The sequence below is a fragment of the Ranitomeya variabilis genome, chromosome 5, assembly GCF_051348905.1.
Source record: "Ranitomeya variabilis isolate aRanVar5 chromosome 5, aRanVar5.hap1, whole genome shotgun sequence".
In the NCBI taxonomy this organism is placed as follows: domain Eukaryota; kingdom Metazoa; phylum Chordata; class Amphibia; order Anura; family Dendrobatidae; genus Ranitomeya; species Ranitomeya variabilis.
Window position 1 is genome coordinate 547,578,212 of NC_135236.1, and position 26,833 is coordinate 547,605,044.

General features: G+C 42.4%; 1 protein-coding gene across 1 annotated transcript in view; it reads left to right on the forward strand.

Annotated features, from left to right (window-relative positions):
* The window catches only part of LOC143773827 (uncharacterized), a 35,960-nt gene extending 9,589 nt beyond the window's left edge, over positions 1-26,371 (forward strand). The window contains exons 5-10 of the mRNA XM_077261165.1: positions 5,927-5,980; positions 6,514-6,570; positions 8,535-8,609; positions 9,111-9,176; positions 13,599-13,774; positions 26,199-26,371. Of these exons, the coding sequence (XP_077117280.1) occupies positions 5,927-5,980; positions 6,514-6,570; positions 8,535-8,609; positions 9,111-9,176; positions 13,599-13,751 (405 nt within the window). The 3' untranslated portion in view covers positions 13,752-13,774; positions 26,199-26,371. The remainder of the gene's footprint in view (positions 1-5,926; positions 5,981-6,513; positions 6,571-8,534; positions 8,610-9,110; positions 9,177-13,598; positions 13,775-26,198) is intronic.
* The last annotated feature ends 462 nt before the right edge of the window (positions 26,372-26,833 follow it).

A 26,833-nucleotide genomic window follows, 5' to 3' on the forward strand; every position in this document is an offset into this window, starting at 1 on the left:
TGCTGATACAGCTGCATGATTTACAGCTACTACCCAGCCTGAGTACCTGTGGGGGGTTGCCTGGTTGCTAGGGAATCCCCACATGTAATCAAGCTGTCTAACAATCACAAACCATGAAGATGCGGTGACTAAAACTAAATCTCCGATCACTAACAAATACTCGGAGACCACCCGAGCGTGCTCGAGAAAACCTGAGCAACGAGTATAATTGCTCATCACGATTCTTTATGTCTTTAGCACGATGTGGTCTGGATGATCTAGAAACGAACATATTGGTTGTTAGTGGCTAGAAGCCAGCTTATACAAAAACCCATACGCTGAATGATAGGAGCAGAAAACCCTGTTAGTTCAGAACATGCATCTTTCTCTACCATCTTCCTTTACCCTAAAGTTGGTGTGAAGTGATCAAGAGCCCCATGAATTAATAATGTCCTCTTCACCTATTAGAATGGATATTCCCAGTCAATATTAAAGTTACAACAAAATAAGGTCACACAGCCGTTAGAGGTTTATGACTTATGCTTTAGATTCGCCATCAGCATTAGATTTTCTGCTGGTATCCCCACACAGATCAGCTGCTTGTGAACACCAAAGTTTTTCCACTGGTTGCATTGGTTGCAGGCTAGTTCATACCTGCTTGTGTCACATTTTTCTTAACAGTTATTGAAGGAATTACTGATTGATAAAGCAGTTTTTAACCATTTCACAACATCCAACGTACATGTATGACACTTTGGGAAAGGCGTTCCCACAAACCAACATATGAGTGTAGCGCTGGTACACTAGCAGAGCCCCCAACATCATCAATCGGTGTCAGCTATGCATCATAGCTGACAATCTGCAGTAATGTCTATGATCATTGCTCGCGCAGATCACGGGCGTTTAACCCCTCTGATGCCGCTTTCAATTGCAACAACCCCATCGATCTGCTGGGAGGTGGCTCACTCTTTACCCTGAAGAGCACATCATGTTTGTGATCACTTTGTGCCTATGGTCTCCATTGTGACCCTAGGTCTGTAGCAGGACTTAATATGCCTACTGGCTGTGTCTTACTGATAGCTCTAATGTCCTGCAAAGCAAAAGCATTGCAAAGTATTAGACCAGCGGCCAGACCAGGGAAACACAATGTCCCATCCTAGGGCTAAGTAAAAAAACTTTAAAAAATTAAATAAAATTGAATTTATTTTTGGTTATTTTATCCTTATTTTAGCTTTCAGTAACAGTTTTGGCTTGATTTCGTCGAAAATGTCTTGCTTGATGATCCTTGCTCTCCATGGAATTCGTAGAAGTCTCCTCCAGCACCAAAATCCAAATGTGTCAATATTCTTCCTGTTAGCCATCTTGAGAGTCCAAGTCTTGCATCAGTATGTTGCTATAGGGAACAAAATTGCATTGACCAACCTGCATTTGGTAGTGAGGGACTGGTGATGTCTGTGCTTTGCCAGACCTTGTTCATGTCGACCATTGCATCCATTCAAGTGCTATACATTACGTGTGCAGTCACGATTACAGTAATAAAGCAATAAATAAATTTAACTTTATTTGCATCAGTATTTAAAAAAATACATACAGTTGATGGATAACGGATTCAATACTGGGCTACGGACAGTGACAAATTGGTAAAGGTATACATACACATTAGACTAAAATGATATCGGGGGAATGGATAACTGTCTAATGTGTGTGGGGCCTCCCACCTTTTTTATTATTATTTTTTATTTATATAGCACCATTAATTCCATGGTGCTGTACATGAGAAGGGGTTACATCACAATACAAATATCACTTACAGTAAACAAACTAACAATGACAGACTGGTACAAAGGGGAGAGGACCCTGCCTTTGTGGGCTTACATTCTACAGGATTATGGGGAAGGAGACAGTAGGTCAAGGGTTGCAGTAGCTCCGATGGTGTTGAGGTGGTCGTGTGGTCATTACAGGCTGTAAGCTTCTTTGAAGAGGTGGGTTTCCGGTTTCTTTTGAAGGATCCAAAAGCAGTGGATAACCGGATGTGTTGGGTAACTGAATTCCAGAGGATGGGTGATATTCGGGAGAAGTCTTGGAGGCGATTGGGTGAGGAGCGAATAAGTATGGAGGAGAGGAGGGGGTCTTGGGAGGACTGGAGATTACGTGAGGGAAGATATTGAGAGATTAGTGTGGAAATATATGGAGGAGAAAGATTATGGATGGCTTTGTAGGTTAGTGTTAGTAATTTAAACTGGATACGCTGGGAAATTTAAGAGCCAGTGAAGAGATTTGCAAAGAGGGGAAGCAGGAGTCTAGCGAGGGGAGAGATTAATTAGTCGGGCAGCAGAGTTAAGGATGGACTGGAGGGGTGTGAGAGTGTTAGAAGGTAGGCCACAGAGGAGTATGTTGCAGTAGTCGAGGCGAGAGATGATTAGGGCTTGCACGAGCATTTTGGTAGAGTGTGGGTTGAGGAAAGGACGGATTCTGGAAATATTTTTGAGCTGGAGGCGACAGGAGGTGGCAAGAGCTTGGATGTGCAGTTTGAAGGACAGGGCAGAGTCAAGGGTCACTCCGAGGCAGCGGATTTTGGGGACAGGGGAAAGTGTGATTTCATTTATTTTGATAGAAAGATCAGGTAGGGAAGATATGCGTGATGGAGGAAAGATAATGAGTTCAGTTTTGTCCATATTGAGCTTGAGGAAGCGAGAGGAGAAGAAGGAGGATATGGCTAATAGACACTCTGGGATTCTGGAGAGCAAAGAGGTGACATCTGGGCCAGAGAGGTAGATCTGAGTGTCATCAGCATATAGATGGTACTGGAAGCCATAGGACCTTATGAGTTGTCCCAGGCCGAGTGTATAGATTGAGAAGAGTAAGGGTCCTAGGACAGAGCCTTGGGGGACTCCAACAGAGAGGGGGCGAGATGAAGAGGTAGTATGGGAGTAGGAAACGCTAAATGTGTGGTTGGTAAGGTAAGAGGAGATCCAAGATAGGGCAAGATCTTTGACCCCAAAGGAAGAGAGGATCTGTAGTAGGAGGCAGTGGTCAACTGTGTTGAAGGCAGAGGACAGGTCTAGGAGGAGGAGTATAGAAAATTGTCTGTTAGCTTTGGCTGTAATTAAGTCGTTAGTAATTTTGGTCAGGGCAGTCTCAGTGGAATGGTGGGGACAGAAGCCAGATTGTAGGTCGAAGAGAGAGTTAGATGCAAAGTGAGAGGAAAGTTCAGCATGGACGTGCTGCTCAAGGAGTTTGGAAGCAAATGGGAGCAAAGACATGGGCCGATAGCTGGACATACCGCTTGGGTCAAGGGATGGCTTTTTGAGGATAGATGTAATTGTGGCATGTTTGAAGGCAGAGGGGAAGGTACCAGAAGTTAGTGAAAGGTTGAAGAGATGGTTTAGGGATGGGATTAGTGTGGTGGTGAGGTTGGGGAGCAGATGGGATGGGGTCAAGTGCACAAGTGGTGAGGTGTGATTTGGAAAGAAGATGAGCAAGCTCCCCTTCAGAGATTTTGGAGAGTGAAGTTATGGGGTTTGGACATTGGTCTCTCATACAAAGGGGTTGTGGTGGTTGGACAACAAAGACTTGCCTTGATTGGTCTATCTTATTTTTGAAGTGCGTGGCAAAGTCCTCGGCAACGATTAGGGAACTCGGAGGGGGAAGTGGTGGGCAGAGGAGGGAGTTAAAAGTGGTGAGCAACTGTTTGGGGTTGTGGTATAAGGAAGATACGAGGGTTGTGAAGTAGGCCTGTTTAGCAGAGGTGAGAGCTGATTTGAATGCCAGTGTTGCTTGTTTGAGTGCCGTGAAATCATCTTGTGAATGTGTTTTCTTCCAATGCCATTCTGCAAATCTTGATACTTGCCAAAGCTTTTTAGTGATGTTATTGTGCCAGGGTTGTCTATTGGTTCGTCGGACTCTGCTATGCATGACAGGGGTGACCATGTCAATAGCTGATGCAAGAGTAGCATTGTAGAAAGCAGTGTCTGTGTCATGGAGTGAGGATATAGAGGACAGTGGTAGGATAGAGTCAGAGAGTGCGTGGGTGTCTAGGTGTGCGAGGTTCCTGCGTGGGTGCGCATGGTGCTGGACATGGGTGACAGGTGAGGAGGAGAGGGATGAGAAAGTGAGTAGATGGTGGTCAGATAGAGGGAGGGGGGAGGTTGTGAAGTTAGATAGGGAGCATAAACGGGTAAAGACCAGGTCTAATGTGTGTCCGTCTGTGTGGGTGGCTGAGGAGGACCACTGAGTAAGTCCAAAGGATGAAGTAAGGGATCAGAGTTTGGAGGCTGCTGACTGGTGGGTGTCAATGGGGATGTTGAAGTCACCCATGATGATGGTGGGAATGTCAGCAGACAGAAAGTGAAGGAACCAGGTGGAGAATTGTTCAATAAAGGCAATGGTCGGGCCTGGAGGTCGGTATATGATGGCCATTTGGAGGTTGTAGGGGGAGTAGATGCGGACAGAGTGGACTTCAAAAGAGGGGAGGATAAGGGAGGGTAGAGGTGGGATTGGGTTAAAGGTACAGTTGGAAGAAAGGAGAAGGCCCACTCCTCCACCATGTTTGTTGCCAGGGCGAGGAGTGTGGGTGAAGTGGAGGCCACCGTAACATAGTGCAGCAGGGGAGGCTGTGTCAGAGGGTGTCAGCCATGTTTCAGTGATGCCCAGAAAGAAAAGATTACGAGAGGTAAAGAGGTCGTGAATCACATGGAGTTTATTGCAGATGGAGCGGGCATTCCATAGTGATCCAGAGAGATGGTGCAGGGGGGTGGGCGTCATGGGCACGGATTTGAGGTGGGCAAGATTTCAGGTGTTTATATTGGGTTGGGAGCGATAGGAGGGGGTAGTAATAGGAGGTATGAGCTGTGGGGGGCCCAGGGTTGGGAGATATGTCTCCAGCAGTGAGGAGAAGCAGAGAGAGACAGAGCAGGTGGGAGAAGGAGAGTGGGCGGCTTGTTTTGTGTTTTATTAGGAGATCTGAGGCAGAGGAGCATGTCAGCAGAGGAGGTCAGGTGGGGAGGCAGGAGGGAAGGAGAGATTATTACTTGGTTAGAGAATGCTGGGGTTTGAGGATAGCGAAGGAGAGTGAGGAGTAATGGAGCCAAGACTGTTAGAGCATATGTCAGCATGATGAGAATAAGTGTGGCGGAAAGGGAATTAAATTTAGTACAGTTATTAACAGTGGTTAGTATTACCTTCTGTTCACTTCTGGCTCATTTCTGGCATATTTCTGCTATCATATTTGCTGTTATCCTTCTAGAGACAGACCAAGGTCCAGACAGACCTGTGTCTCTGAATTTGTAACAGGCTAAGCGCTCATGAAATAGGCCAGGTGTGATCAGGAGGGAGGGGGCAGCAAGAAGACTGGTCACAGACACAGGAGGGGATTAGTTAGAAGTCAGAAGGGAAAATGCAAGGGGAAATAGATCCAAATGGAAAGATAAAGCCAAACAGGAAGGAATATCAGGGTGCGGAAGATCATGAAAGTTGGGTGACGGTGATAGGATTGGGGTAGCAGCCAGCGGACATACCAGGAAGGTTTATCAGGGTGAGGAAGATCAGCTTCTGCCTTAAAAGATGCTGTCAGAAGAGAGAAGGATCCGACCTGTTGAACTCAGTGCCCAATACTTTTGTAACCTTGGAGTAAAAGTGATTGCCAGCAACAGGAGTGTAGCAGAAGCTGTCTCTCAGACAATGCAAGCTGCGCTGACTGTTTGTGCCAGTGGGAAAGTCAGGAGAAACAACAGTCTGCTAAACAATTGTCAATGGGTTATTGGGAACTAGATTCTTTGTCCCAGGCACTGGCAACCCACACTACGCCAATGGCTACGAGTGATTGATTAAGAAATTGTGCAACTGATGATATCTATGAAAACACACTTGCTTTAATACTGTAGAGTATAAATGAATATATTGGTATATGTTTATGTAGCTCACACAAAATGCTTTTCCTCTATTGTAGAAACTTGTGGCTTGCTACAAGCAATGTGATGTCAAAATCATTTTCCAAGTCGTGGTATAGTATTGGTTTCATGTGACGCTATTATTTAGTTTGTGCTATGAGACATCTCCTAAAATATGTAGACATTTTAGAGAGTAACACAGCTACTCAAAAACAAAAACCGCCGTGACTAACATTTTCACATCCTCCAATGTGGCCTTTGTCTGCACTATTAATTTACATGTATAAATGGGGAAAAGGCCATAGTTATTAATGCTCATTACACTAAACACGCTTATTATTTATTTACTGTTAAGACAAACTCCCCTCATTCTATATAACACATCTATTATCTTTATGTTTTTTTTAATTTAATAAAAATGTAATACAAATATCTGACTTAAAAAAGGCATATGGTATTAAAGCCGTTGAACAGCTTGCAGGCATTTGGACAGAAAATTGCTACTATCTAAAAGGTGCTGTGATACAATACCAGAAGTGCTTCATCTAGAAGATAACAGCCATGCTTCCTCATCTCTTACACCTTTATTTTTAGGAATTTTAATCATTCTTACATTGAATGTGTTTTCTTTACATTTGTTTTATAGTTGGATTGCCTGAACTTTACAACAAGGGAGGAAAACATACTTATACAAGCTCTGTTGGTAATGTGGTGAATTTTTGTCCCTCCAAACTTAATTCTAGTTTTTCCCTTTTCTACACTGTTTACATTTCTTTATTTGTCCATACAAAGTTTCATTAATTACCCACACTGTTGTAGTGTGACGAATAAGACGTCAGAAAAGTGACAAAAATGCTTAGAAATATTGCAATTTTTTTGCGACTTTTGGTGTTTTCATGCTGGTATGATCAGGTCTACCAAAATGGGTGGACCTGGGGAGGAACTCACCCAATTCATCAAAGTGCCAGCATTTTGTATAGCAAAAATGCTACTCCAGTCCCTTACCAAAGCAGAATTTGAGGCACTGCACCAGTCTTAAGAAATTGACCCCATAATTTAGAAATAGGTGAATTTTTTTTAGCAGGACTTAATTTTACTTAAATTTTATAAAAATTTACTTTCTGGAGAATACAAATATTTTTGAAAATCACCCCATGCGAATTCAGAGACCACCATCTTGCTGAACAGTAGAGACCCGGCAAAAAAGAGATCACAGAGCGCAATAATGTACATTGCATTTATAAAGAATACTTTTTCTGCAAATCAAGTTAGCAAGGTAAAATATGCATGAAAATTCTAATCTTGTCAGACCTGCTCATCTCTAATATAGTAACATAGGTTGAAAAAAAGATACAGGTCCTTCAAGATCAACCTTTATCCACCAATTATACATTTTTTATCACTAGATATAGTATGTGCTATTACTACCATGTGGTAAGGCATTCCACCATGTGATTGCTTTAACTGTAAAGAACCCTTTTCTTTTTTGCTGCTGGAAATTGCATTTCCTCCACACCTAATGAATGTCCCCTGGTCTATTGCAAGGTCTTTGGCATATGCCAGTCCTTTGCATTGACCACAAATGTATTTATACATATAAATGAGATCTCCTCTTACGCGTCTATTTTTGTAAGGTAAAATATTCATACCTCTTGAACCTTTCCACATTTTTCATGGTACACCCACAAGCGTAAATGTATTTCAATGGGATATTATGTGGTAATCCAACACAAAGTAGCAACTATTTGTGAAGTGTAAAGAAAATGATACATGGTTTAGTTTAAAGAAAAATCTCAAGCTGAAAATTGTGACATGCATTTGTATTCAGCCCCCTGTAATTTGATACCCCTGAATAAAATCCTAAGTGACCATTTGCCTATAGAAGTCAAAATTAGTGACTTGAGTCCACAAGGGTGTAATTTTTTTCTCAGCATAACTACTGAGTTTCTGTGAAGAAATGAAGGACTCATAGGTTTGCTTGAGAACATTAGAATTCAAACAGCACCAGAATAAACAGCCAAAAAAACACAAGACAGGTCAGGTCAACTTTGGAGAAGAGTAAAGCAGGGTTAGGTTAAGAAAAAATAGCCCAAGCTTTGAACATCTCACTGAGCACTGTTTAATCCATCATTCAAAAATGGAAGGAGTATGACACAACTGCAAACCTACCAAGACATGCCGTCTACATAAACTGACATCCAAAGCAAGGAGAGCCCTAATTAGAGAACCGACCAAAAGACCCATGGTCATTATGGAGGAGCTGGAGAAATCCACACCTCAGGTGGGAGGATTTGTACACAGGACCACTGTTAATCGAACATTAGACAAACCTGGCTTTTATGTAAGAGTGGCAAGAATCAAGACTGTTTTGAAAGCAAGCCATGATACACAGATGATATCCACTTTTCCCCGCCTACAACAATGTCCATCTTTTTAAGGTGGACACTTAGTCTGTAACATTGCATACATTTGAACCTAGCCTTAAAGTCCTGGTCCAATTACCTTATGGTTCTAAATCAGGCACAATGCTGCATACTTGGATTCTTGTGCTGTGGTATTTCTCCTTAATAACTGACTTTGGAAATGATAAGCATAAAAATTGCATGTTCATATTTCTACATATATCTTTATAAATTTTAGCCAGTAACACATTTGTATTTATTACAGAACGATGAGCCTAGGCTGGTTTTATATATCAATGAAGATATTGACGTACTTGTTGATGCTGTTTGTTGCTCAGCGGTAATCTCTTTATAGCATTCTCAAAATCTGTGCTAATTATTATTAATTATGTTCACTGAATACAGATTTTAGCTGTCAATTGAGAATTTTGAAAATGATTTATCTGTCCTGGGGGAGAAAAAAGCAGATTTCTCTGAGAAGATAAATTACAAAGTTTCTGATTTTCATATGTTCTATTGATTTCTGAAATATGAATTAAAATGTCAGTTACTATTTTCAGTGTACCTGTGATTACAAGTGACCCTTAATACTAAGCGGTCACGTGTGCACATGACAAATACTTATATATAAATGTAAGGTAACAATTTTATCACATATAAGTAAATACCCAGTGATATGAAAATAGTCATCCACATGTCTGCTCTTACCTCACAACTATCAGTCTATGTGCTAATATGCACTGTATCCAAAGCAGAACACTCATTTATGTTATATCTATGGATAGAAGACTGGAAACATACAAAATAAATAATTGTCTTTTGTTTCTTGTTTGTTTTCCAGAGGAAGTTTATTGATGCAGAGGGTCTTGGCTTTCTAGACATACTAAGTGACATTCTTCCTGGTTTGGTAATGAACATCCATATCGCATATAACATCTTACTGTAAACAAATAAATATATTTATGTATATATAGAAAGTGATTATATATATATATATATATATATATATATATATATATATATATATATATATATATAAAGATATACACACATATACATACATATACAGTATAGACCAAAAGGTCTACACACATTCTCATTTAAAAAATTTTCAGTATTTTCATGACAATGAAAATTGAAAATTCACACTGAAGGCATCAAAACTATGAATTAACATGTGTGGAATTATATACTTAACAAAAAAGTGTGAAACAACTAAAAATATGTCTTCTATTCTAGGTTCATCAAAGTAGCCACCTTTTGTTTTGATGACTGCTTTGCACAGTCTTGGCATGTTAATTCATAGTTTTGATGCCTTCAGTGTGAATTTTCAATTTTCATAGTCATGAAAATACAGAAAAATCTTTAAATGAGAAGGTGTGTCCAAACTTTTGCTCTGTACTATATCTATCTACCTATATCTCTCTCTCTCTCTCTCTCTCTCTCTCTCTCTCTCTCTCTCTCTCTCTCTCTCTCTCTCTCTCTCTCTCTCTCTCTCTCTCTCTCTCTCTCTCTCTCTATATATATATATATATATATATATATATATATATATATATATACTCAGAAAAATAAAGAGAACTCTAAAATCCCACATCCTAGATGTCACTGAATGAAATGTTCCAGTTGCAATTAGTGTTGAGCGATACCGTCCGATACTTGAAAGTATCGGTATCGGAAAGAATCGGCCGATACCGGCAAAGTATCGGATCTAATCCGATACCGATACCCGATACCAATACAAGTCAATGGGACTCAAGTATCGGACAGTATCCCTGATGGTTCCCAGGGTCTGAAGGAGAGGAAACTCTCCTTCAGGCCCTGGGAACCATATTAATGTGTAAAATAAAGAATTAAAATAAAAAATATTGCTATACTCACCTCACCGAGGGAACCGGCAGCGTTGTTTGCTTAAAATGCGCGCTTTTCCTTCCTTCCGTGACGTCACGGCTTCTGATTGGTCGCGTGCCGCCCATGTGGCCGCGACGCGACCAATCACAGCAAGCCGTGACGTAATTTTCAGGTCCTTCTAGGCATTCAGTATTTTAAAATTACGTTCCGGCTTTGTGATTGGTCGCGTCGCGGTCACATGGGCGACGCGACCAATCACAAGTCGTGACGTCACGGGAGGCAGGAGACGCGCGCATTTTAAAAGCCAGATGAGCTCAATTGGATTCAGGTTTGGGGAACAGGCAGGCCAGTCCATAGCATCAATGCCTTCATACAGGAACTGATGATACTCTTCAGCCACATGAGGTCTAGCATTGTCCTGCATCAGAAGGAACCCTGGGCCCACTGTATCTGCATATGGTCTCACAATGGGTCTGAGGATCTCATCCCAGTACCTAATGGCAGTCAGGATACCTTTGGTTAGCACACGGATGGCTGTGCGGCCCTCCAAAGAAATGCCACCACACACCATTACTGACCCACTGCCAAACCGGTCATGCTGAAGGATGTTACAGGCAGCAGATCGCTCTCCACGGCGTCTCCAGACTCTGTCATGTCTGTCACATGTGCTCAGTGTGAACCTGCTTTCATATGTGAAGAGCACAGGGCGCCAGTGGCGAATTTGCCAATCCTGGTGTTCTGTGGCAAATGCCAAGTGTCCTGCACGGTGGTGGGCTATGAGCCCAACCCCAATCTGTGGACGCCAGGCGCTGAGACTTTCCTCATGGAGTCGGTTTCTAACCATTTGTGCAGTCACATGCACATTTGTGGACTGTTGGAGGTCCATTTTCAGGACTCTGGCAGTGCTCCTCCTGTTCCTCCTTGCACAAAGGCTGAAGTAGTGGTCCTGCTGCTAGGTTGCTGCCCTCCTAAGGCCCCCTCCACATCTCCTGCTGTACTGGCTTGTCTCCTAGTAGCGCCTCCAGCCTCTGGACACTACGCTGAAAGACACAGCAAACCTTCTTGCTACAGCTCGCACTGATGTGCCATCCTGGATAAGCTGCACTACCTGAGCCACTTGTGTGGGTTGTAGAGTCCGTCTCATGCTACCACGAGTATGAAAGAACAACCAACATTCAAAAGTGACAAAAACATCAGCCAGAAAGCATTGGTACTGAGATCTGGTCTGTGGTCCCCACCTGCAGAACCACTCCTTTATTGAGTGTGTCTTGATAATTGCCAATAATTTCCAACTGTTGTCTATTCCATTTGTACAACAGCATGTGAAATTGACTGTCTATCAGTGTTGCTTCCTAAGTGGACAGTTTGATTTCACAGAAGTTTGATTTACTTGGGGTTATATTCTTTTGTTTAAGTGTTCTCTTTATTTTTTGACCAGTGTATAAGATAGATAGATAGATAGATAGATAGATAGATAGATAATAGACAAAGGTTGTCTATCTATCTATCTTTCTGTATCTTGTGAGATCAAGAAACTGGTGGCAGATCTGACTGAAAATAAGATAAGACAATTTAGATTGTATTCTTAGCAAAATTCCTGTTCACTAATTTTTTATTTTACGTTAAAGGGGATGTCCAGTACTTATATATTGATGGTCCGTACATACTATAGGATAGATCATCAGTATCAGATCGGTAAGATTGCAACACTCAGTACACCCGCAAATCAGCTGTTTATGTTGCTGGCGTCAGCTGGACAAGATCAGTTGTGGAGCAACACAGCTCCAACAGCTGTATGGGGTCTTGAGATCCACCACCACTCATTCTAATAGGGGCAGGTATGTAGTACCCGGCCATGGCAACTATACAGAGGACAACACTGTGTTAGGGCTAGCGGAACCCACCAAATAAATAGAAAGATAGTATAAGGTGCATTCGCAGCCCGGGGTCCACCGTGCAGAGATGGAACCTGCAGCTGAGTAATGACGGACTATATGGCGGTACAATATGGATTCACACACGGGTTAACTTCACCCAGTATGAAGTTGCGTTACAGGGCCGCGGTACCGCACAAAGAACGCAGGCAAGGAGTCACAGAGCTCTGTCCCAAGACTTGGGATTAGAGTCAATCTAGACCTCCTGTGCTCTACACTGCAACTGGGGTGTCAAAATGACTGAAATAATAATTTAGATGGACGAGAGTGCATGCGGTGCCACTCTGGCGGACACCACTAACCACCCAGACTTGGGTCAGGAAAGCGCTGTGATAGCACACGGTGCCGCACTGGCGGTCACAGCAATTAGACGCTGTTTTGTGTGTTCAAGTGCTAATAAGTCGGGTGCTAGATAGCAATCATCCACCTTATGCGAGCAGTCAAACACAAGGGAGGGGATGATTATAGAGCGACTTTCACACAACAACACACACACATTTACAAACCTTTTATAGCAGCAGTGCTAAAAGACCTTCCAGATGGTCCAATAGGAGCTGCAACAGGACCAGAGCATCTAACCCCCGACCTCCAATGGGAGGTTGTCCAGTGGGCATGCTCAGTATGGGAAAGGCAGGGCTTAGTCCCAGAAAGACCTGCTCGCTGCTGATTAGTGCTAGCCACAAAGGCAGAGCCTGGAAGGACAGTAGTAACCAGTCACCCAGTATCAGCCTGAGCTAGACGCTGGGACCGACGTCTCCACTGAGCAGGCTCCACTGTGGCTGGAGAAGAATGGGAGACTGCAGCGGAGATGGTTCGAGACTCCCCCTATGCAGAGGTGGGAACTCGACACCTAACACACTGTGATGTGAAGCTCCGTAATTGATCACATCTGGTAGTTGCAAGTACGGCGAGCAACTGGTCAGTGGGGGTGAATGGTGTCGCACCCCCCACCAATTTAATACTGATTGGTCATCAATATAAAAGTACTGCACAACCCCCTTAACTATTAAATTATACAGCTGATATCAAGATATCATTTCAAGTATATGAATGTTTAAGGTGGAAGTCAACCCCTTCTCAATCACTATGCATCCCTAAAGTAAAATAACACCTATACTCACCTCCGGCGCTAGCGCCATTCCAGCAGTGTTGGCACTGGCTCTTCCGAGGCCCCTACATGATATTATGCCATGGGATCCCTGCCTCCAACCAGCGCTGGCTTTACTCTTTCCCCATCCTTTGAACAAATCAGACATCCAGAAGAAGTGAGAGAGCAGCCGCAGATTTCATTTCCTCCATATGTCAGTTACGGCCAAAGGAGAGGAGTGTGAAGTAGCTGCTGATTGGAGGCAAGGATTGACAGCCAGTGCCAACACTGCTGGAAGGGCGCTGGCACATAGGAGGTGGGTATAAGTGTTATTATTTTACATGGAGTAAACATGGAGATAGAGAAGTGGTTGTCCGAGTAGAAGACCCTCTCCTTTAACATATATGTTTTTAATTAGCTAATGATAATTATGCTTTTTGTATATTTTCTTTTCCAGACTTTTTTGCTTGGTCCACTTTTGAAAACAGTTACAGGAGTTCTAGGCTCAGCCCTCCATGTAACTGTTGATCTTGTTGATTCAGTTAGTGGACTCGCCATTGATATTGTTGATGGTGTGGTTGGTGGTTTACTTGATGGATTGCGTTTGTGAGTCATCATTATCCCTGAATTCAGGTAAAGTCATTTTTACTTTTTCATTGTTAGATATTTTGTTCATAGCAAATAATTGTCACAATAACCAAGGAAAAAAAAAATAAAGGAACGGAAGGAAATATTATTGGCACAACCGTACAGTTTGTCCATTTACTTTATCACATACATATATGGAAAAGGAAACAGATGACAAATGTGTTAATCAAACATTAGCTTTTAGGGAAGCCAATGATCTCATGTTCGCAGGCTACGAATAGTGTAGTTACTGACTGAGGGATGAAGACTCATGACAAGTTAAAGCGGGATATATTAGGTCATTCATACCGCAACCCACATACTTATACTTATCCTAAAACCTTTAAATATACACAGGACTGCTGGACTGCTTGTGACTTGGTAAAAAATGGTCACAGCAGCCTTTTATTTAAAAAATTTACATACCACTTGGGGTGCACCCCCAACCTAGCACCCCAACAATGTAAACATCATTCATAACATGAAATAACACAAGAATCCTATTAACACACCGATAGGTCTGGTCCAGAGGCATATCCAATTATCTTCCCTGGCCTCACATCACCAGCCCAGGGAATGAGGTATTAATCACACCTAATTAACACCCTGACCTATGCCCGCAAATAACCCTGGCCAGCCACCATACTGTAATAGTGTCTTCCAACCAAAGACCATGACCACCTGACCCGCCTCTAACCCAGACCTATCCCCCCGCCACTGTGACATAGTAAAAGAAAAACATGTTATTCATCTTCCTTAAATCTTTTTGTTTAAACAAGGGGAGGGTGGTTGGGCAGCTGTATCCTGAAGGCAAAGAGGTCAGCAAAAACCCTTCAAACCCCTTAAATAGACCTTCTTTTTCCCTGTCCCTAAATCTACCCCCCATCAATCTGGCTTCCTGCCCCATATGCCACAAAAAACTCCCCCATCCCTATTTCCAGTCTTTTAACCCTATCACTCACACCCTATTGGGAATTGAACCCCTTAACCACCAAGCACATATAATATGTCTTATGAAATTGCTAACATAACTAGATCACCGTTTGACCCTGCAGGTTATTTCTGCTATATGTATAATTGTCATGGATTCGAACACTTGATTGTTTCTCTGTGTTTCTTTCCGCTGAGCCACAGCAGAAACACCTTTTCCTTGTGTGCTTTAGTTTTCTTGTCTTTGTTCCTGACAGTTTTGGGTAAGAGGTGTTTTTAATTTACTCTATTTGGCTGCCCTATCATCCTCTTGGATGCGGCTTTATATGCATTCCCCTGCTGGTCTTTCCTGCTGTTGATAGTCTTTGTTGGATGCTTTCACTTTGCTGCTGTTTATGTTGTATTTATATTTTGGATAACTCTCCTCTCACACAATTGCAAGTGTGGTAAAAGGCTGAGAGCTGTGAAAGAGCACATCGCATGCACTTGTGCAGTACACATAATTTGGTACTGTCATTGCCTAGGTAGAGCACTGCAGTTGAGAAGTTTGTCATCAGCTGTTAAGCTTTGCATAGGCATTGACAAAGATTTCACATCTCAGTTTACTGTACTGAGAGATTTTTCAACTTTCTGGTCACTGTGTCCAAGCGCCCCTTGAAAAGGATCAGTGCAATAGAGTTGTGGATCATTTACCAAAAGGGAAAGGGGGTAAATTTTGTCCCTTCCCCCCAGAGAATTTGCCACCAAGGTTAGCCAACCACTGTGTACTCCTTACAAGAGATGAGCGAATATGTTTGGCTCCCTCCGTATTCGGCCAGCTACAGCGCTTACCGAATAAGCTGCAGAGGGAACCAGAACACCTGGAGCGCTCCACTCCTGCTGATCAGCTCTCCGCTGCCGCAGCTGAATGTGTAGCGGCTGTGTCACAGTTGGAAGGCGGCCAGGGTGGTAGTCGTGGCAACGAGCTGTACTGTTCCCACACCCTGGCGCCTCACAAATGAAATCCAATGTCCCTTCTGCTGCATGTGCAGCTTGTGCAGCAGTACACTCACATTTAGGGCTCATTTCCACTGGCGAGAGACAAATCGGTCCATAATCTGGACCGAAAAAAGGGATGTAGCGTACGCGATTGTCATGCGATTGTCATGCGAGTGTAATGCGAGTGCAATGCGATTTTTAATCGCACCATCCGTTTTACATCCGTATGACATCCGTATGCAATCCGTTTTTTTTCTCTGCAACTATTTTTAGACAGTCATTTACAGGACCATGGACAGTGTTCTAGGCCACAGAATGGTGATGTATCCGTAAAAAACGGATGGAATACGGATGGTCCGTATTCCGTACGTATTTTTTCTCGCACCCATTGACTTGCATTGGCGAGTCTTGTCCGAGACTCACAGCAAATCGCAGCATGCTGCGATTTTTTTTTCAGTCCGATTTCGGCTGAGAAAAAAATCGCAAATGAAAAGACACCTATTGAATAACATTGGTCCGAGTGCAATCCGATTTTTTATCGGATTGCACTCGTCCGTTTTCCTCGCCAGTGGAAATGAGCCCTTACTGTCAGAGTCCCCTCGATATCTGTCACTCCGGCTCTGTATCCATGAGCTCCACAAACCATCTCAGAGACAATGTCCTTTTTCAACAGTTCAACTGCTATCAATCAAAGATGCAGCCCAGTGTACACAGAGTGGCATCTCCCAAGCTTTAGTTCACCGATTAAAGCAATTTTATAAATAATAGTATAGATAAAACTTAATCTTTAATAGTTAATATAATATAAAAAATACACCACAGCAATTACACACAACCACTTGGCCCTAAAAACCTTTTTTCTGCTGTAGGCTGAAAATAGAAAGGTGAAAGGTAACCCTAATGTCCAAACTGTGATTCCCTACCTTACTGCGGAGGTTACATAGTTACATAGTTACATAGTTATTAAGGTTGAAGGAAGACTTTAAGTCCATCTAGTTCAACCCATAGCCTAGCATGCCCTAACATGTTGATCCAGGGGAAGGCAGAAAAACCCCATGTGGTAAGAGTAAGCTCCATCATGGGGAAAAAAATTCCTTCCCGACCCCACATACAGCAATCAGACTAGTTCCCTGGATCAACGCCTTATCAAGGAATCTAATATATATACCCTGTAATATTATACTTTTCCAGAAAGGTATCCAGTCCCCTCTTAAATTTAATTAATGAATCACTCATTACAACATCATACGGCAGAGAGTTCCATAGTCTCACTGCTCTTACAGTAAAGAATCCGCGTCTGTTATTATGCTTAAACCTTTTTTCCTCCAGACGTAGAGGATGCCCCCTTGTCCCTGTCAGCGGTCTATGATTAAAAAGATCAGCAGAAAGGTCTTTGTACTGTCCCCTCATATATTTATACATTAACATAAGATCACCCCTTAGTCTTCGTTTTTCCAAACTAAATAGCCCCAAGTGTAATAACCTATCTTGGTATTGCAGACCCCCCAGTCCTCTAATAACCTTGGTTGCTCTTCTCTGCACCCGCTCCAGTTCAGCTATGTCTTTCTTATACACCGGAGACCAGAACTGTGCACAGTATTCTAAGTGTGGTCGCACTAGTGACTTGTATAGAGGTAAAATTATGTTCTCCTCATGAGCATCTATGCCTCTTTTAATGCATCCCATTATTTTATTTGCCTTTGTAGCAGCTGCCTGACACTGGCCACTGAATATGAGTTTCTCATCCACCCATACACCCAGGTCTTTTTCATTGACGGTTTTGCCCAGAGTTTTAGAATTAAGCACATAGTTATACATCTTATTACTTCTACCCAAGTGCATGACCTTACATTTATCCCCATTAAAGCTCATTTGCCATTTATCAGCCCAAGCTTCTAGCTTGCATAAATCAGCCTGTAATATAAAATTGTCCTCCCCTGTATTGATTACCCTGCAGAGTTTAGTGTCATCTGCAAATATTGAAATTCTACTCTGAATGCCCCCTACAAGGTCATTAATAAATATGTTAAAAAGAAGAGGGCCCAATACTGACCCCTGTGGTACCCCACTACTAACCGTGACCCAGTCCGAGTGTGCTCCATTAATAACCACCCTTTGTTTCCTATCCCTGAGCCAACTCTCAACCCACTTGCACATATTTTCCCCTATCCCCATTATTCTCATTTTATGTATCAACCTTTTGTGTGGCACTGTATCAAAAGCTTTTGAAAAGTCCATATACACTACATCTACTGGGTTCCCTTGGTCCAGACCGGAACTTACCTCTTCATAGAAGCTGATCAAATTAGTCTGACATGATCGGTCCCTAGTAAACCCGTGCTGATACTGGGTCATGAGGTTATTCCTCTTCAGATACTCCAGTATAGCATCCCTGTTGGCAGTCTAGGACCTGTGAAATGGCGCCCTGGCTCAACGTAGACTCTCCCTATTTTGCCGTTATAGGCCCTAAAGTGAGAAAGAAGAAAATAATCAGACAGCAGACAGCAGGCAATTTGATTCAGAATAATCACATAGGGTGAAAGATCATAGAAATGCACTGGGTACATATTGATTAATGACATAAGGTGCAGAAAAGGGGGATACACATATGCACATATTCAAATGAATAAATAGTGCATATAATCCCAGAAAAAAGCACCTATTCCCAAATACATATAACACTGAAGAAAAAAAACAAAAAAGGATAAAGATGTGTTTCTCCAACAGTGGGTTCATCAGGAGACATACTTAGTCATAAATTATTAATAGAAAAACTTATTTGAATCATATTGACCAGAAGGAAAAAAAGAAGGGTTTGGCTCCATAAATCAGATTCACAGGGAGCCTATTCAAACGCAATGGAGAATAGAGTCCATCCATCCTTGCCTGCCTCAATCAGCCTTATGCGTGATAAACATTGCCTCCTATATATATGTAAATAAACAAACCAGGTGTTTCCCTCTAATTAGACTCCAGGCTACATTGCTTCCAGTGTCTCAGCACACTTTCCATCACTCGCGCAGGCACATTCCAACACCGCTGACTTCCGCCCTTGCTACTATACTTCCTGTTGTGTGGAACACAGATGCGTTCCATATTGCGCATGCGCACAAAAAAAATACACTACAGTGCGCCTGTGCCAAATGAACTGCAGTACTCCTTGTCATTGCGTCAACCAATACATAGCGCAGGCGATAGTTTAATAGAGGAGACACATTATGGGCTGAAGTACAACGGAATGTGATTTAAAGGGCAACACACCAATATTAGGGCTCAAAATCCCCTTACTTCTCCGTTATAAATCTTTAAGACCAAAAAAAAAAAATTAATAAATAAATCAAGAGAAGCGTATGATATAATAAAAAAAACCTATACATTGATATTGACCAAATCCCTATTTAGGGCAATGGGTCAGTGGGCTCAAACCTATACCTAGGACTGTCAAATTATTGGGAGGGTGGGATCAGTAATCGATTCAGATAAAACAACCGAACTGTAACTGATCATTTAGTCCCACCGGTTTCATGCTACTCATATGGAAGATCCACCTGGCTTCCTTCTGCAAAATAAAACGGTCCCAATCACCTCCTCTATCTGGTGGTGTAACCACTTCAATCACTGAAAAACTAGAACTTTCCATGTCCCCTCCATGTACATTCCTCACATGATTGGATATGGGGGTTTCATGATAATTTAGAATATCTCCTATGTGTTCCCCCACCCTCCTACATAGTTCTCATTTCGTTTTCTCCACGTAGTCCATAGGGCAACTACACTGGAACAAACACACCACCCCTACAGTCCTGCAATTTGCGAAATGTCTACTGCAGTACATTATCTCCGCATAAGAACTAGAAAATGTCTTTCCCCTAGTTTTCTCCTTTCTCCAACCAAGTGGGGGACTTCTTAATAGGTGAATATGCACTATGGACTAATTGGTCACAGATGGATCTCCCTCTCCTATATGTAATCTGTGGGAACTCAGGGATAATATCATTCAAGTCAGGGTTCATCTTAAGATTGGTATTTCTGAATGACACTCCGTACTTCATTCTATTAATCATCATATGTGCCCAAAATTCTCAAATCATTTCCTCCATCCTCATCACCTTTAGTTTCAAAAAGCGTAGGCCTCTCCCTTTTAATCGATGACTTATAGGCTTCATTTAAAACCTCAAGGGGGTAACCTCTGTCCAAAAACTTGTTCCTCAGATCACGGGCCTGTTGATGGAAATTTGTGTCAGAGGAACAATTCCTTCTTATACGAAGGTACTGACCCTTGGTATACCCCTTCTCAAACTGGAGGGGTGATGACTTTACCAACGTAGCAGGTTGTTAGTAGCAGTAGGCTTATAAAACGTTTCAGTTACAATTTGACCCATATTATCTCTAGAGATCTTCAAATCGAGAAAATTAATGGAGTTATAATGGATCTCAGAAGTGAGTCTCAGGCCAATATCATTGTTGTTCAATTCACTGACAAAATTAGAAAAGGAAATGCCATCACCAGACCACAATATCAGCACGTCTTCTATGTATCTACCCCAAACTAATATCTTGGGTTTCCACCAAAACGTCTCATCTTTGCAAAAAATGGCCTGGTCCTCCCACCAGCCCATGAACAAATTGGCATAAGTGGAGGCACAGGGGCTCCCCAATGCCATGCCCCTGAGCTTGTGGAAGAACCTACCCACAAATGAAAAGAAATTATGCGTCAATACATATTCAAGTAACTTAATGACAAATTGATTATGTTGGAAAAAATGTGTTCCCCTTGACCTTAAAAAATAATCAACTGCCCTCAGTCCCTTTCCATGCATGATATTACTGTATAAGGGCCTCCACATCAATGGACGACAGATGTACATCATCACTTAAAATAATATCCTCCAGTCTGAGAAGGAGGTCAGAGGAATCTCTAATATAAGAGGACAATGAGGTAACAGATGGTCTAAGTACCCTATCTACATACACACTAGACTTCTGGGTGATGGAATCAATCCTAGCCACTATTGAGCGACCCCTCAATGGACTCAGTCCTTTATGGACCTTTGGAAGTTAATAAAAAACAGCCATAATTGGAAATTTAGGACACATAAAGCCAAACTCGCTATTTGATATCAGCCCAGATTCATTAGCTTTTGTCAATAAAATCTTGAGATCAGCCATAAAACTTTCAGTAGGGTCCTTTCTCAATGGTTTATAAGTCAATACATCCTTCAGGATGTTCTCACACATGTCCAAGTATTGTTTATGGTCCAAGATCACCAGGTTTCCCCCTTTATCAGAGGGCTTAAAAATACATTCTTTCCTAGTGGCAAGACCATCCAGTGCTTCCCTTTCTCCTCTCCTCAAATTCGAGTGGTGATATCCACCCATAGAGCCAATCCTTCCAAATTCATCAGTCACGAGTTTAAAAAAAATCCCAATACTATCAAGACCCGTCTGTGGTGGCATCCTCCTACTTTCCGGATTAAGGTCTGTGAAAGGACCCATACCTATCGGTCTTTAATATTCTTTCAATAGGTCCGTTAAAATCCTGACACTTGGGAGATCCTCCTCAATGACACCCATAGATTCACATGCAGCCTTATTATGTGTTTTAAAATACTTTTTCCACCCAATTTTTAAGGCAAAGAGATTTATATTCTTTACCCAACCAAATTCATCAAACCTATTTGTAGGGCCAAATGAAAGGCCATTAGATAAAACTGACTTTTCCAAGTTGGTTAGAGGATAGGGTGACAGGTTAATGGTTCTATTGTTATCTATCACTTTTTGGTGTCTTCCTCTTTCAGTAGGTCTGGACCCATAGCCTTCTTTTTCTCTAAAAAAGATAAGGAAGATGATGGTGAAGGCCCAGATGGAGATACATCTCTCCTGTAACTGTTCCTTGTTGCCATATAACCTCTTCGTTCTTGTCTCTCCATCTTGTTCTATCATTTTTCCTCCATGCTCCACCGAAGGCGCCCCATCCCCTGAAAAATTAGATGCCTCTCTGTCAGTGTCAGATAGGTCTATATCAGACGTCAGTTGTGACGTCAGTTTTTCTATCCTCCTGTAGAAAAGTATAAATCTTTCTCTTTAAACTCATGTAATTCTCTGGTGAATTGTTTGTTTTCTACTTTTTATTTCACCCTGAAATTGCTCTATTGTATTTTGGAGAGTTGCCTATCTCCTAGCAAAATCCGAGTGGGTCTTAAATTTTAGGATCTCCTCCACTAGATCTGCCAATTTTAGCTGTTAATTCTAAGGTTTTATTCTCTTCTTCCAATTCTCTTCTTCCAATAGGATAGACATAAACCTCAATGAACTCTCTGTTAGTTCTACCTCCCACCTTTTAAAGGGAACCTGTCACCCCCCCCCAGGCGTTTGTAACTAAAAGAGCCACCTTGTGTAGCACTAATGCTGCATTCGGACAAGGTGGCTCTTTTAGTTATGCTCCTTGCACATGATGAAATAAACACTTATAAAATGTGCCCCCTCATACTGTGAAATTGCCAGGGAGGCAGGCCTTTTCCCTCTTAGTAGACGCAGCACAGCCGTCATTCATGTTCCATTGGTGCCGGGCGCCGCCTCCTCAGTGTTGATTTAATCTGTCTCAGAGCCTGCGCTGTTATGTATTCCCTTGGGCATGCGCAGTTAGCGCTGCCCATCTTCTGACATCATTTGACATCAATCTTACTGTGCCTGTGCGGCCACGCTGCCCGAGATCCCACCCCGTGCCATGGCATGCGATTAGGGATCAGCTGACGCTGCAGAGTCTGAAGAAGGCGGAGGCAGGTGAGTGAGAGGGGAAGATATGCACTGCGCATGCCCATGAATCCCAGCCTCGCAGTGTGAATAAATCAGAAGACACTGCGGGGCAGGATCTCGGGCAGCGCGGCCACACAGGCGCAGTCAGCCTGACATCAAATGATGTCAGAAGATGGGCAGCGCTAACTGCGCATGCCCAAGGGATAACAACACAGTGCAGGCTTCAGGACAGATTCAAACAATGCCCAGGAGGCGGTGCCCGGCGCCAAGGGGACATGAATGATGGCTGTGCTGCATCTAATCAGAGGGGAAAGGCCCGCCTCCCTTGCGATTTCACGGTATGAGGGGGCAGATTTTGTAAGTATTTATATCAACGTGTGCAAGGAGCATAGCTAAAAGAGCCACCTTGTCCGAATGCAGCATTAGTGCTGCACAAGGTGGCTCTTTTAGTTACAAATGCCTGGGGGGGGTGACAGGTTCCCTTTAAGAAGATCTGTAGTTCTAGCCCTACGCGCTGGTGTAATAGAGATCCTAAGACCCCTTGGCACTATCTTATTTTTTATATAGTTCTCCAATGATTTTGTTTGCCACCAGGATTTTATATTGTCCTTATAACAGTCTGACAAATTATTAAACAGAATTCTCAAGTCAGTAGTTTTTGCACCACAATCTTCCTCTAACTCAGAAAAGGCATCCAAAGCATCAGCCACCCATTGATCACTATTGATAGTCCCGGACAGAAGACCCGCAATATATAAATCAGCAATTCTTCACCGAAAAAGAAGATATAAAGTTTACAAAAAGATAGTTCACTGATTAAAGCAATTATATAAATACTAGTATAGATAAAAGTTAACCTTTAATAGTTAATATAATATAAAAAACACACCACAACAATTACACACAACCACTTCCCTACCTTCTGAGCAACATCTGTTCTTCATGGCAATCTTTGCCTCGCTTCGGGAAATCCCTGCCTAGCTTCTGGCAATCCCTGCCTAGCTTCTGGCAATCCCTGACTTGCTTCTGGACAATCTCCACCCAGTCTGTGCATTAGGGCCCACCAGCTTTCTGTCATCCCCTGGACCAGCTTCGAGTTATAGGGTAACAGGCTCGCTGTCTCAGCTGCCACTAGTCCCTGTCATAAGCTTCAGATCCTTCCTTGGAAAAGTACTTTCTTAGCTGGTGACCGACTGCACAGCACACAGCCTGGAGCCCCTTCCTGCCTTAGCTGCCTTATTCTCATGGCTAGCAGACTGTCTCTTTTCACTGCTGCATCCTGACTGACTACCAACCAGTTTGTTCCTTTGCTATATATCCCACTGCATTATGCTGCACTACTCTATAGCTCCTCCCAACTAACAAACCCCTAATGCTCACGATACCTACCCTAAGGCTCTGATTCCCTATCACTAATGCGCCCCCTAATCCAATCTCACTATTGTCATATGCCATCTTCTTTTCTATCCCTAAGCTTATAGACAACACATATCAAATACATACACAACAATATCACATGAATACATAAACATTGGTTGATGACAAGTTACCGCACGCCATCCATGAGAACAGCGTCCAAAGAGGGGGAGGCATGAGACGACCTCTGTCACCTCCTTACACACTCACAACTTATGCATGGAGGGTCAAACAAACAGGCTATCCATGCATGTTATGTGACAGAGAAACAGCGGCGACATATGCAGCTGTGATGCTGGAAAACTGATCAGCTGGTGCGCTCCATTTATCCGGGTTCCCTCTGCAGCTTATTCGGTGAGCACTGTAGCTTACAGAATAAGGAGGGCGCCAAACATATTCACTCATCTCTACTCCTTACGCTACACCATTGGCTTTTTTATGTGTATGTATGTATTTTAAAATGTCCTGCTCCATTTCTCTTTATCCTTCTGCTTGATATAAAATGAAATAGTCAATATTTAAAGACATGGATAAAAAAATCATATACAGTAAGTGAATCCAAATGGCACTTGGACCCAGTGGATGACAAACCTGCTTATCCAGCAAGAGTTTAAGGAACAAATTTCTCAAAAGTGGGTACATGCAATTCAGGATACTGTATACTGCTTAGTAGAGTAAATGGGCTGGTCTCTTAACTTACAAAGGATGTAGCCCGGAGGTAAGGAGATATTGAGTGTAAAGTTGCAATAAAACCTCTGATGCTGTCAGTACGTGCAGTGCATGAAAGTAATGAATACCTATATGGTGATATCAACTAACTATAAATGCAAAATACAGTCCGTGGTACAGCACAAAAAAATGTTTAAAAAATGTTGATTGAGGTATTACCTGTGGTTGTTGCCGTGGTAAGGAGAGTGTAGCTGCAGTATCCTGCTGTTCTCCCTGTGTAGCCACAGGGGCAGTGGACGTCCTTCCTGCTTCTGCTTCTCATGCACATTGAGAAGATCCGTCTGTACAGGTTCCCGATACTCGTATATGAGCGCTTGTCAGATCCCGATTACTGGTAAGAGGATAGAGTTGTAAATAGCTTGTTACCGGAGTTGCACGCCAGGAGTGAGCGTGGTGAGTCTTCTGCCTTTGGACCAGCTAGTCCAAAGAAGTATACCTTGTTCCACTAGTCCATGATTGGAGATCTGTAGATAATGATTGCCAGAAAGTAATTATAAATTAACTGTGTTTTCAGTGCAGTAATCCAAGATAGTGTTGCCCCGGCCAGCGGCAAACACTGAGGATGAATGCTCTTTCTATCAGCCCGACTTTACTTGATATCCAAAACATGTGTGATGTTACCAAAACGGTTCCGATAGCGGAATACTACCTCTCGGGTCAACCAGCAGTGATACCTTACCTTATCTAGAGATCTCCAATCATGGAATAGTGGAGCAAGGTATCCTTCTTTGGACTAGCAGCAGTGCAAATGCAGATAACTCAAAACACACATTCCTTGCGTGCAACTCCACGTGCAACTCTGCTCTCATCATCGATGGGACTGCTGGACATAACATAGCACTGTATTATTTCTATGTTAGTAATTAGTGTTGAGCGATACCATCCGATACTTGAAAATATCGGATAGTATCGGCCGATACCCGAAAAGTATTGGATATCGCCGATACCGATACCCGATACCAATACAAGTCAATGGGACACAATTATCGGAAGGTATCCAGGATGGTTCCCAGGGTCTGGAGGAGAGGAAACTCTCCTTCAGGCCCTGGGATCCATATTCATGTAAAAAATAAAGAATTGAAATAAAAAATATGGATATACTCACCTCTCCGGCGGCCCCTGGACCTTACCGATGTAACCGGCAGCCTCCGTTCCTAAGAATGAGCGCGTGAAGGGCCTTCGATGACGTCGCGGCTTCTGATTGGTCATGTGACCGCTCACGCGACCAATCACAAGCCGCGACGTCATCGCAGGTCCTTCAGGCGCTCATTCTTAGGAATGGAGGCTGCCGGTTACAGCGGTAAGGTCCAGGGGCCGCCGGAGAGGTGAGTATATCCATATTTTTTATTTTAATTCTTTATTTTTTTACATGTATATGGATCCGATTCCGATTTCCGATATAACAAAAGTATCGGAACTCGGTATCGGAATTCCGATACCGCAAGTATCGGCCGATACCCGATACTTGCGGTATCGGAATGCTCAGCACTATTAGTAATATATTGTATCCAATTTAAAAAAAAAAAAACAGAACTTATGTACCAGATTTAACAATGTGTCTATACAAAACACAATGGTTATTAATATAGGAAGATTAATTAAACTGTTTTATTTTTTCCAGGCACTTCCAAAAGGTTCTTGACCAAGAAAAGGGAGTGAAAAAATAAAGTCTATCCCCTGATTTACAGATGATTTCTCTTCTTCTATAAAAATGAAATTGTTTCCTCTACAATACTGACAATGATTTACTTTGTGTAATCTTTAAAACAAATAAACTAGACATGTAGAACTGCACTCGGGTTTGAGCATTTATTGCAATGACTTAGATGCTTTTTTCCTATCCTTAAAGTCTAGTGATGACTCAGCGAATAGTGAAATATTCGGATTTGGGAAAAACGGCACAAATAATTTCTGATATCTGTATATTCATACAGAATAATGAATCCAATTCAAGTAAATGGGAAAGCTGAATATTTTTCTGCTCTACCCAACAAACAGGTCTTTGGGCACGGGAAAAAGCAGAAAAGGACGGGAAAGAGCTAAAACTACTGTAAATGGGAACAGAATGAAGAAGATGCCTGCATGCCTTTCAGATTCTCCTATAGTATCTGGGAATAATGTTGTCAGACTATTGCCCCTGTTTTATGGATTTTTAAAAAGACCTAGCAAACCAAACCTAAATTTGTTTAAAGGGACAAATGCCAATAAACATTTTTTCCTTCAAATAACATGTATATAACGTAAACTAAAAATAAA